This window comes from Mytilus galloprovincialis, chromosome 1 (assembly GCF_965363235.1).
Source record: "Mytilus galloprovincialis chromosome 1, xbMytGall1.hap1.1, whole genome shotgun sequence".
Lineage (NCBI taxonomy): Eukaryota > Metazoa > Mollusca > Bivalvia > Mytilida > Mytilidae > Mytilus > Mytilus galloprovincialis.
The window spans coordinates 76939797-76953476 of NC_134838.1; the positions used below are offsets into that span (position 1 = coordinate 76939797).

Here is a 13680-nt window from a genome sequence, read left to right on the forward strand (position 1 = left end):
AATATAAAAGGTGTTTCAGTGCAGTCTTTTCAAAATTAACAATGCAATAAGTCAATACAAGTCAAGTTACCCGTATTTCAATAATTTTACCTAGTGTAGTTACTAGTTACTGTATTTTTTGCCAAAGTAAATTGAAAAAGGAATTCAATTAAAACTTAAAAAAAACCCCGTACGCTCGACTTTATCAGCAAACGTTACAACTAGGACAAAATAAAATTCCAAACCCGGGGAAAATCAAATCCGGAACATAATATAGCATGGTAAAATAGTTTATATAACAAAGCTTCAATATATAGCGTTTGAAAAGCTTTAACAAATATATAAAGCAAACATTGAATAAAACTCTTCAACTGTGTACTTCTTTGACTTATAACTATTTTGATCTAAGCGTCACTGATGAGTCTTGTGTAGACAAAACGCGCGTATTGCGTATTAAATTATAAGCCTGGTACCTTTAATAACTATTGGACTACTTGAAGGTTCTCGTCGTTAAGGCATTTCAAAGTTCAAAAATATGGTTCCAGTTCTACTTTTTTGTCTTAAATGTACATATAGCATTACTGTCTTCAAGTTGTAATGTGATTTATAGGTGTAATACCACCATTGATTTTTCCCCATTAGTCTTTGTTAAATTGGCACTTTTAAAAAAATCGTACAGTATTTACCTTTATTTCAACCAAAGAAATACTTTGCATGTGTAAAGTTCAATCCTTTCCAGTGATACAGTGAAAATTTCACACTACATTTCATTGCATATTAGAAAGTAACCACCGCCGAGGGTAGACAACCCAATTTTTACACTTTTATTTACTGGTTACCTACTTTGGTAACTATGTAACCTTAACGTTCCAAAATATTTTATAAGACCATCAAATAAAAAAAGAATGATGCTTTCAGACACCCAACATACATATTTAACTCAGAAAAATTTAAGTGCATTGAAATGCAGGGTTAATTTTCAACAACTGTCAAATTCAAGGGAATATTTTTTTAGGCCTACTTTCGTATGCAACCGGATGTGACGTACCATGATTTGGTGGTATTACACCTTATAAGTTTGACAATCCCTCTGGTATCTTTCTCCCCTCTTTTATAACATTGTATTTATGTTTTTCTGAATAAGTATATAACATATCTTCTTTATAATAAAGGGTCAATGCAACAATCTTCTTTGAAGATTGCGTTAATAAAGTTATCCCTTCAAAAATCAGAATAAAATGTGACAACGATAAACGCTTTTTAATACAACCCTACAAATTCATAAAAAAAATAAACATTCAACAAACATTATTCCATATTCATGATGCAACCATGAAATTAAGAGTAATTTAAAGCTTTTCTTTTGTTTTTCTGTGCATTGTTTTATAATTGTCAAGGGTATCACGTGCAGTCATAACTGTAGTATTTTTTTTATTTGAGTGTCTCACTATTGTTGTCAGCAAATCATGAGGATTATAATAAAATATAAAAGTAATGTTATTATTTGTCATGTGAAAGGTTTGCAATACAAACGAAATAATCATCGATTGAAGATCAAATATAGTTCTACCATTAAGAATCCTAAGGTGTAAATAATTGCATATGTCAACAGTAATCATATCATTTACATTTGTATTTTCTTAAAAAATATTTCTTTCACTTTTTGAAGAATTCAATGCGGACACAAACACTAATGTAGTTCTTTATAAAACTTGACTTATTTGAACCTCAACATATCATTGACTAATTTATCAATCGATTGAATACCATGAATGATATATTTCTTATAAAGGGGAACAGTGAAAGAAAATACGGAATTGGAAAGTTGATGCACCTATCTGCACAATGTCCCTTTAAATAAGTTAACAACCACTCTGATGTGAATGTTGAACCTATTCAAATCAATCAATTGAAAAGCACAAAATGTCATGTTACGTCAGTAACTAATAAAACTATTTACTGTTCTTTGTAAAGAATTAACCCAATCAAGTGCGTATTATCAATAGGTGATTTCTTTAAACAAGAAAAATTCAAGATTACAGTTTCGACTTTATAATAATAATTGGAATTAGTAATAACGAATTTCCTGTTTAAAAGTTCGAGTCTATATATCTGTGAAAAAAAACCCTCCCGTTCATCAATTATTATTTAATTTCAGAAGTATTTATAGTCTCTACATATCTGTCTATATTGTTGGCATAAACAAACCATAAACGTGTGTGTGGTTCGTGTACAGCCACAGGTGCTTTTTGGAAATAAATATCCTTTTATTCTAAATATTTTGGTATTTGGTTATTGAACTTCCGTCGATGAAGGAGGATATGAAGATTTAGTCTCCCTCGAATAGTCATATTTAACTAGGGCGAACAAATCTATGATCTGCCTCAAACAAGAGAAATGAATGTTTAATGATTTTAACATCTTTAACTTGTATCAGTTGTTCTTGGTTTTATTCATACGATTTATTACATCAACTTTGTTTATATAATGTCCCTTTTTTTAATGTCATTTTCGTTTCTTTTTATGGTTCGTATGGACAATGATTCAGCTTTTAATAAATTGTTACAGTTTTTTGCTTTGCATCATGCTGTGAAATTATTTGTTTCATTCGATACTCACGCCATTTTGAAATTATTACTTTATGGAAAAACCGGGTCTGGTTGGTTGCTTAACTACATTGCTAAGGTTATGTTACCTATAATTATATATAGAATTGGAAACATATCCAGAAAATACAAATAATAATATATCAATGAAAATGGATTCAAACACAGTAGACACTTTTTATAAATCTTGTTTATATGTTGATTTAACCATACATCGTGTGTACCAAAAAATCTATAACCAACAAAAATAGAGAGTATGTCAGGAACAATGGTCCTGCAGAATTATTTTCTGTACATCTATTCGCGTAGTTTCGTGTTAGTGAGAAATATATACTCATAACGTTCTGTACATCTTTCTCCCACAGGCGCTTGAGGTATGGACAACTTTGCATTTTTTTGTATGTATACCGTTTAATTTGATTTCTTGAACAATACAAATATTTTGCCCTTATTGGTGTGTACTTGCTGTTACATTTATTAAACTAGATAACTTAACTACATATCTTTTTAATAATGTAGTCAACCATTGTGGTTGTCGCAAGAGTATATTTATCTTAAAAGAACTTCTTTGCAGCAACTAATATTTTCTTTTCTTTATTTAAGATTATCATTTTATCTTACAAAATAGGTAGACATTACATACAAATTATCATATACCGGGAGTTCCTGTGACGATTCTCTTGTAACTGGTGAAGGTAGCATGACTTGCCATTATGGATGTGATGGTACTTTGATAAGTCCACTTTCATATTATTGCACCGACAAAAGTGTCGATGAAAATTGGATTATGGGCCAAAGAACGGTGAATGTCACGTTACATTCTTCTTCAGATAACATTTACCGTTTTGGGTATGTATAAAATATTATTACATTGGTTGCAATGAATAACATTGATTTTCTAATAAAAAAACCACGATAATTTCACAGTGAAATAAACTTGCACGTGGTTATTTCACTTCTCTGACGTCATACAACAATAGGCGTTGTCATGAAGTAGGATCAAAACATAGTGGAAATGCTTAGAAGAGATAAAGTTCCTTACATTTTCTACTTTAATTTCAGAAAAAAACATTTACCAATGTAATAAAAAGAATAATTAATCAAAGAATTCAAATATCGGAAAATATTCAATTCGTGATCGAACAACACTGACAATTAACTCATGCGCTACGCGCATTCGTGAAGTAATGTGTTGGTTGGTCACTCGTTGAATGTTTATCTCTTTTTGAAATATTCGATTAGTTATTCTATAAGTATCATAAGCCATTGCAACTTACATATTCATTGATATAGACCTATACCACGGCTCTTAAAAATACACACATATATATATATATATATATATATAAGGTGAGTGTGTCCCTTATAAGTAAAATATAAATTATTTTTACATGTTAACACACATGTGACTATGGTATTTAACAATTCTACTATCTGTCAACCCTGGTGTCGAGTCAAAAATCAAGTAGTTACTGGTAGCGTAGCTTGCTGAATGGTCAAGGCTATGGTAGCGTAGCCGGTAAAACAGCTAAGGCACTGGTTTAAAAATGGTACCTCAAAAACGCTATACCATTAACTTACGTTGTATTTTATTTACAACAGATAACAAAATTAATTAAGCTTTACATTTTTGTTAATAAAAAAACATTCAATACTCTTACAAGTTTAAATGAAATATACAAAGACCCCATTTTTGGTACGTTAATCGTTTCTTAACAACGTAGTAAGTGTAGTAAAACATCTAGGTCAATCATGGATAGGTTCATTTATCCAACAGGCATGCATACAATTTCAAAGGCAGTTTACGGGTTGCATCAACCGCGACGGATTTGGTTCGCACAATAAATATCCTTGGTATCAGTAGTGAACGCCCTGGTAGTGGGCCGTAGTCTCTCTGAGGACTGTTGTGCGCTCGTTTTTATACTTTAATCCCACCAGTCTCGTGCCCCTATGGTGGTGGTGGGCAAATTACGTAATGATGATTGGATGCTGATATCGGGTGATGAAGTTACTGACGTCAATAAACCTAGTGATGCATATGGTGACGATTTCGAATGTTGACAGTCTGTCGAGTCGGGAAATAGAAAAAAAAAACAGGACTTAACTAAGCTTACTCTTAGCATGTATGGCCCCGGTTACAATATTCAGGCCACATTCAAATAAAATAGCAAGATAATACATCGGGAACGTGTGAAATAAGGGTAAACAGAAGACTGGCACAGTCGTTCAGTCAGGGGACCCCACTGGTCAAACAGTGAAGACGAACTTGATAACTTTATTCCGAGAGACATAACTAACAATATTTACTTACAATAACAATTATGGTTTGTACAATGTACATCAAATGTCTTTGTATACACGTTGATTAACAGTACACGACGAACGTGAAAGTGAGTCTCAAATTTAGCACAATAATGTTAGAACTTCTAATTTAAGCAAGTATTTGTTCTTCCCTCAGGGGGCTTTTGTGACATCATAGAGATACCGCCTGCAACATGACCAGCGCCCAAGACAATTTTACCACCAAAGCTACATTAAAAATTGCTTTTTATGGTTGATGTGATGCCCTTCTTTGTTCGCTTTATCTAGGATTGAAACACAGAACTGTAGAAGGAATGAAGTCAATCTTCATTCAAGTATATCTTCATCCTTAAAATTGTTAAATGTGTTTACTCGCTTACTTACTAGATAATAAAAGGTTTTGTTTGAAGATATGGAAGACAACTTTTCGGATTTATTACCTAAGTTGGAAACTTTCAGTCTGTTTTTATCTCGTCATTATAAAAATTATTTCAATCTTTACGTCGATTTAAAAAAGAGGAAAGAACTAAACACAACTGATATCTTAGTATATACGCTGTTTATTGATCGTCTTCTAAGAAGAATGAACATTATACATGTTATATTAGTTAATAATTATGAAAAAAAAAAAAACCAAAGAGCTGTCATAACGTATACGCCATAAAAAAATATTTGTTGTAAATATGTTAATAAAGAACGAATATTAAATTTAAAAATGCTTATTTTAACATAATATGATTTTTTGACACCACACTTTATTTAAGGTACGACGGCGGAAACTGGATCCCTCTAGTAGAAAGTGGAAGCAGCTGGTCATTAATGGCAACTGCAAACTTAACAGTTCGTTCGGATACTGGACTTATCAATTCTCCACCAATTTGTTCTATGCAACCAATTGTTAGACTTAAGCAAGGCTGTTCTTATTCAATGAAAATTCCAGGTAATTAACCAACAAATTGTCCAGAATATTCAAATACAATGTTTTCGCTATACTATGTGATGTAGATAACCGTATTTAGTGTAGGTTAATTGAACCACCCCCATAGTAACGTTTATGATTTACAGATATATATAAAATAGCAATTATTTTTCTAAAAAGCTCAATATGCCATGACCAGAAGTATGAAATATAGTGACGTTTCTAAAATGCATGGCTTAACTATTAAAGAAAAAAGAAAACATTTATTCCTTTGAACTATAAGTTACCAATGTTTTTTAATTGTTTATACTGGCAACATCTGCTTTCAGTTGTAGATGAAGATGGCGATTTTGTTAAGTGTCGATGGGCGACCAGATCGTCAGGAGTAAATGAATGCGGAGATGTTTGCTATGGTCTAAGTAATGCTACACTGATTGAGGTATATTTCAGTTTATAGTTTGGATTTAAAGAACTGTTAATTTGTTAACACACAATTGCTCATTTTTCTAAGTTTGATATTTTTGTTGTTATTGTTAAATATCGTGAAGGACATTTTATACAAAATAAATATGAGCCTAGGATATGTAATGATGATATATGTTTTTAAAACGATATTTCAAAATCGTGAATGATATTCAAGATGATGTTTGACATTTACATAGATTTGTATTTACCTGAAAACAAATGGAAAATACTATTAGACTGACGTTCTATTATCAATCCATATTGAAATGACCTATCATACCAAATATCATATGCTACAACCTCGAACTATCTTCATAGCTCTACTGGTAGTCTTCACCTGGAGTATAGTTTTATGAGCGATTGGAACGTTTTGTGAGTGTCATGGTTCATTCCTGTCGAATTTTTAAGATACCAAGTCAGTGGGTGTCTTCTGTTTTATGTTGATGCTTTGTCATTTGTGGTCTGAAAAATGTTGCTGAAAAATCATCCATAGTTCCTGTGAAAATTATTCGCAACTTGTACAGTCTGGAGCACAAAAAATATTGACCTATTGTATCAACAACAACCGGTCGTTGAAGAATGTATGTTGACCTTTTATTTGACTTTGCGATTATAATTTGTTTTCTTATATAGTTTGAAACATAACTTTATAAAATCCATATATTCATAACCACAACAAACTCGATACTTGGTATAAATGTAAACCTGTTATTCCATCAATACTTTAAGTTACCCTTTAGATGTCGTTTGGTTATACTCATCTATCGCTTGTTGTTTCATTAACTCACGAACGTATACAATACAATTAATTAAAAAATATTATACTATGTCGAAAGCAGAAAAATCTTTCATTTTTTGGTTTAATTTTCTCAATCTCAATCTTTTTCCAGGAAACATGCACTCTATCTTATAATGCGACGGGAACATCAGGATGGTATGTTGTTGCGCTTCAAATTGAAGACTTTGCTTCTCGGATAGAAACAAATCCATTAAGTAGTGTGCCTTTACAGTTTCTGGTCTATATTTCTTCCGGCTTAAGTGATTCGTGTGACAGTAAACCAGCTATAGAAACTTCTGTTGCCGATGGATCAGTAATTCAAATTTCTATAAATACCATCTACCGACAAACTATTGCAGCAAGCTCTTTGAGTTCGTAAGTATGACATCTATCCCAGGCATAGATTACCTAGTCGTATTTGGCACAACTTTTTGGACTTTTGGATCATCAATGCTCTTCCACTATGTACTTGTTTGGCTTTATAAATATTTTGATATGAGCGTCACTGATGAGTCTTATGTAGACTAAACGCGCGTCTGGCGTACTAAATTATAATCCTGGTACCTTCGATAACTGTCAACAATATCCACTTGTATTTCTGAAGGGACTCAAATTTAACTATGGTTAACCAAGCTTCCATCTTCCAGCAGCAGTTTTTTTTAATTGTTTCGTAGGTTCGCTTGCGTTGCTGGTCCAATGTGACCCGTCTGTTTAATTTGCAGAGACATTTGCGACAGAAAGGGGTTTTAATTAATGGTGGTAATTGATGATTGACCTCTGTCGTGCGAGTTCAATTGAGGTGGTATGTACGAACCCCTTTAGTAACATAAATTTGTTTTTAGTTTAATTGGAATTACAGTATTTGTTTGTAGGCAAATTATATGTACACTTCTTTGTACTACAGTGTTTTAACAGCCTATACTGTTTGGAATTAAAAACTGTCAGTAATTATTCATTTTCACATTGCTGCCATATTTACACTACGTTGCTACAAAACATCTTATCTAAATATTTTAGTGATTTTGAATATAGTCTTCTGTTAGGCTGTTAATCATATTTCATTTTGGTAACACTATAAGGTCACCATAAGATAACGTTTATCACATCTATACTTCTAGAATAGCAGAAATAAATACAGTGTCACCATTGGGAATGACAAAGTCTGATTTACTGACGTATGGCACATCTAATGATAAATGGTATATAAACGTAACATGGACTCCAACAGAGACACAAGTCGGCAGTCATATATTCTGCTATACAGCATTTGATAATAACAGGTACTTGTGCGTCATGTAAAAGAAGTGAACATTTTAATACCACAATAGTGACATATATTATGGGAGCTTTCTTAAATATTGTATACATTTTTATTTAAGTTCCTTATCTGAAATAATTGCCTTGCAAAAACTTAATTTGATATCATGTGTTTACTTTGCATACATACAAGAATGTTCCAGCGCTCATGATGAAAAAATAAGGAAAACATTGACAACTTCCTTTTGCAATTTTATAATTTTTATTCGTATTTAAAAAGCATTGACTAAAACACACTATATGTATGAAGTGTCGACGCGGTTTTAAGAAGTATGTGCGTATGATCAGCGTTTTTACAAAAACAAACGTAAACAGGCATTCGATTTTCATGATTACATTTATATGATGAACTATAACATGACGTGTTGTGTCCCTGTTTTCGTTTTTTTTAAATGTGCTTTGTTGCGCGATGCATATTGTCACGAGGTACAGGTGTTGCCATACAAGTTGTATGCTATTTACAGAAAAGGTTACAATAAAAATCAACAAATATTCAGAGTTCCAATGTGTATTTACCTAAAGCTATTCAATAGCCAATTCCTGCTCATAAAACGTAGCGTAACATAAAAAATGGAGTTTCCAAATTAATGTAAAGTAAAGTTTAAAGAATGATCGCAATACGCATGGATCTATCATTAAAATAAACTATTATCTGATTGTACATGTTATAAACGTGCTCAATATCCATGCTTCTTTGTTGATTGTTTACTATAAGGTGACAATCGGTAAACTACGGCTTGAAAATACGAAAATTAGTTAGCTGCCATATTTTCACCTCATAACAGAAAAAGAGAGAAAAAATGACGATAATACGATATATTTGCGTACAAAAATGATAAAATTGTAAACAGAAGATTAAGTTTATGATATATACATTCATTGGTTCAAGAATTGGATAAAATTTTCTTTTCACCAGTCACTCGTTTCATATGACTTTAATGTTATTTTTATGTACACATTTTTTTATCAATTTATTATCTGTTGTCCCTTTTTTCAGAGAAGCATCCAACCAAGAATGCATAAGACTTGTAGTAGTAAATGGTGAGAATGCTTTTCTTATATATATCGTATTTATTTTTGTTTCAAATGAAGTGCAGTTGAGGTAGTCACATTTTACTTCATTTAAACCACAATTTTACTTCATTTAAACCACAATTGCCCTGAACATGGTGATTGAGCATGTCTCACATTTTTATTTCCAAATTCCAAACAATATGTTCTCTATGCTGGTCATTAAATTTTCGACATGACACAACAGAGTGCAAACTATTTTATATAATTTTAATGACGTATTCGTTTATCAAATTTTTCCTGACTCTTTGTGTAGGGCTGTTAAATGTCGATTACATATCTTGTCAGTGCCGTGACAATGACACCCTGTTGATACCCTCAGTCACTAGTTACGTTACAACATAGCGCTTGAAAATGAGAATGATACTTATAAGTTTGTTGCGTTCGAAGTGCTTTAATAGATTTATCTTCAACGGGAACAATGTATATACTTTAAAGGTATTGTATCAAACAAGAATCTTATAAGGCCACATAAAACAAATTTGGCCAATATAGATGAAACATAATATTCACATTATCATAACATTAAAAAAATAATTTTGTATGTGGGGTAATGTAATCCTTTTAAATTGATTATTTTGGACAATGATTAGTGGAAATGTTGTCTCTAGTGACGAAACATAATAATAATAATAATAACAAAATCTTACACTTAGGCAAGTACAAAGTATGACAAAATCAAATATGTTCAAATTCAGTACATCTTTTATAATGAAAATATAAGAACAGAATACAAAACGATCCTTTACTGTTTCTCTAAATTTTCTTAAAATGAAACATAAGGACCGAATGTTTTCTAATTTAATATTATTCACTTCAAATATTTGAATATGTACCTCCAACCCATGTAAAAATACAGCTACTTGCAATGACCAAGTCAACAAATACAGCTGTACATGTGCTTCTGGTTTCACGGGCACAAACTGTGAGACAGGTAACTAATTGACTTAACATTTCCGATGTTTTACGATACACTTATAACTGTCTTTTCTATGAGTGTTGTGTTTTCGGTTCAAAATCGACAGATTAAGTGCAACATAGTTCTGAGAAAAACAATCTACTTATAAAAATGCATTTGTCATGCTTTAGAAGTGAATGTTTCACTGGCTTTCTTAATTCACGTTAGAAAAATGGAACGCTTGTAACTGATAAATTAACTAAAATAACTGTTACGTTTTTGAACTTTTGAGTATCACTTTCAAGAAAAATCATGATTATATATTATAATGACATCAATCAAGAAAATATATCTTGTCGAGAAAAATTGCAATCTGCGTTCACATCGTAATACGCTCATGCAAATTCACATTTATTGCAATATATACTTTACGTAAACACTTTAAAATTTCCTTGCAGATATTGACGAATGTTCATCTAATCCTTGTCAGAATGGAGCTACTTGTAATGACAAAGACAACGGATACAACTGTATATGTACTGTTGGGTTCACTGATACGCACTGCGAGACGGGTAAATCCATTGCAAAAGTAAAATAACAAAAATACCGTACTCCGAGGAAAATTCAAAACGGAGGGTCTCTAATCAAATTGAAATTCGAAAGGTCGAACACATCAAACGAATGGATAAGGAAAAACTAAAGACAGGAACACAAAAATGTACCATAACAATATATGATAAGATGGTTATATTTGACCTTACTTAAAGAGTTATACAAAGTTCTTCAGTAAAATATAATGCTGAAGGTTGAAACATTGTTTATATATATGAAATATGTACTTGTTTTGGTTCAACAAATGCATTTCCCGCCTTCCTTTCCAAATGTATATAAACACAACACGGTAAAGATACGTTATACGTTTTCAAAAACTAATACTTCCAAATTATAATGAGAAATTGTGGTATTTCTTTTTAACTTAAAGAGTTTAACTGTTTAGAAAAAAACAGCTATAAATTTCAGGACAGGTGTGTTTACCAAGTTCAGAAATATAGTAAGGCATGTGATGATATCGTTAGAATACACAAGTGATGTCAAGTTACCAAAAATCCCGTTTTTTTTATAGATATTAACGAATGCTCATCTAACCCATGTCAGAATGGAGCTACTTGTAATGACCAAGTCAACGGATACAACTGTGTTTGTGCTGGTGGATTTACCGACATACTCTGTCAGACAGGTAAAAAATTGATTAATCGCTTACAATCCATTATGATTAAATGAATGTATTCTACCTCATTTTGAGAGATGTGTTCCCGGTTCATTTCGATTGGTTTCATACCGAATTATCCTGAATTAAAATTAAGTTCATACAATCCAACATCGACTTGTCATGTTTCAAAAGTGAATAATGTCCTTGAATTTACAAATGTATATAAGAACGACACAATTAGAATGTTTAATTTAAAACGAAAAACGGATCTAATGTATCTTGAATTTTAATGTATAACTTTAGAAAATAATCCTGATTTAAAAAGTAGCTATATCTAGTGTATATAATTATGAGGCGTGTTGATATAGTAAGAATCAAATACGGTTGTGATTGGCGCATAAACATGAGACTAAAATTAATCTGTATCTATATGTATTGAAATTTCGAAACATTGTTTATATGAAATATGTAAAATTGAGAATGGAAATGGGGAATGTGTCAAAGAGACAACAACCCGACAAAATAAAAAACAACAGCAGAGGGTCACCAACAGGTCTTCAATGTAGCGAGAAATTCCCGCACCCGGAGGCGTCCTTCAGCTGGCCCTTAAACAAATATATACTAGTCCAGTGATAATGAACGCCATACTAATTTCCAAATTGTACACAAGAAACTAAAATTAAAATAATACAAGACTAACAAAGGCCAGAGGCTCCTGACTTGGGACAGGCGCAAAAATGCGGCGGGGTTAAACATGTTTGTGAGATCTCAACCCTCCCCTATACCTCTAACCAATGTAGTAAAGTAAACGCATAACAATACGCACATTAAAATTCAGTTCAAGAGAAATCCGAGTCTGATGTCAGAAGATGTAACCAAAGAAAATAAACAAAATGACAATAATACATAAATAACAACAGACTACTAGCAGTTAACTGACATGCCAGCTCCAGACTTCAATTAATCTGACTGAAAGATTATGATCTCATCATATGAACATCAGGCACAATCCTCCCCGTTAGGGGTTTAGTATCATACCATCAAAACATATATGAGAACATAACCCGTGTCATGCCAACAACTGTTTTTAGAATAAATGTGTTTAGTTCCGATGCAAAGACCTTATCAGTGACTCAATATTAACGCCAAAATATGCAATCTTTAATGTCTTGACAACAGTATCGTAATTATATCCCTTCTTAATAAGTCTATTCAAAGGTTTTGTAAGTTTCTGAGGTGAATACTGACACCTTTGTGCTTTATAAAGAATATTACCATAAAAAATTGGATGTGAAATACCTGAACGTATTAGAAGTCTGCATGTTGAGCTATATTTACGAATGATGTCTTTATACCGATGATAAAATTTAGTAAATGTTTTGACTAGTTTGTGACATCGAAAACCCTGGTGTAATAATTTTTCAGTAATACATAAATTTCTCTCATTAAAATCTAAAACATTGTTACATACACGAGCGAATCGTACAAGTTGAGATATATAAACACCGTAAGATGGTGACAAGGGAACGTCACCATCTAAAAACGGATAATTAACGATAGGAAATGAAAAATCATCCCTTTTATCATAAATTACTTGTTTTGGTTCAACAAATGAATTTCCCGCCTTCCTTTCCAAATGTATATAAACACAACACAGTAAAGATACGTTATACGTTTTCAAAAACTAATACTTCCAAATTATAATGTGAAATCGTGGTATTTCTTTTTAACTTAAAGAGTTTAACTGTTTAGAAAAAAATCCAGCTATAAATTTGAGGACAAGTGTGTTTAACAAGTTGAGAAATATAGTAAGGCAAGTGATGATATCGTTAGAATACACAAGTGATGTCAAGTTACCAAAAATCCAGTTTTGTTTATAGATATTAACGAATGCTCATCTAACCCATGTCAGAATGGAGCTACTTGTAATGACCAAGTCAACGGATACAACTGTGCTTGTTCTGGTGGATTTACCGACATACTCTGTCAGACAGGTTAACAATTGATTAATCGCTTACAATCCATTATGATTAAATGATTGTATTCTATCTCATTTTGAGAGATGTGTTCCCGGTTCATTTCGATTGGTTTCCTACAGAATTATTCTGAATTGAAATTAAGTTCATACAATCTAAA

At 31.9% G+C, this 13680-nt stretch overlaps 1 protein-coding gene across 1 annotated transcript in view; it reads left to right on the forward strand.

Annotated features, from left to right (window-relative positions):
- The window catches only part of LOC143042629 (uncharacterized), a 49010-nt gene that overhangs the window by 24856 nt on the left and 10474 nt on the right, over positions 1-13680 (forward strand). Inside the window, exons 10-11 of the mRNA XM_076215403.1 lie at positions 10793-10906; positions 11458-11571. Of these exons, the coding sequence (XP_076071518.1) occupies positions 10793-10906; positions 11458-11571 (228 nt within the window). The remainder of the gene's footprint in view (positions 1-10792; positions 10907-11457; positions 11572-13680) is intronic.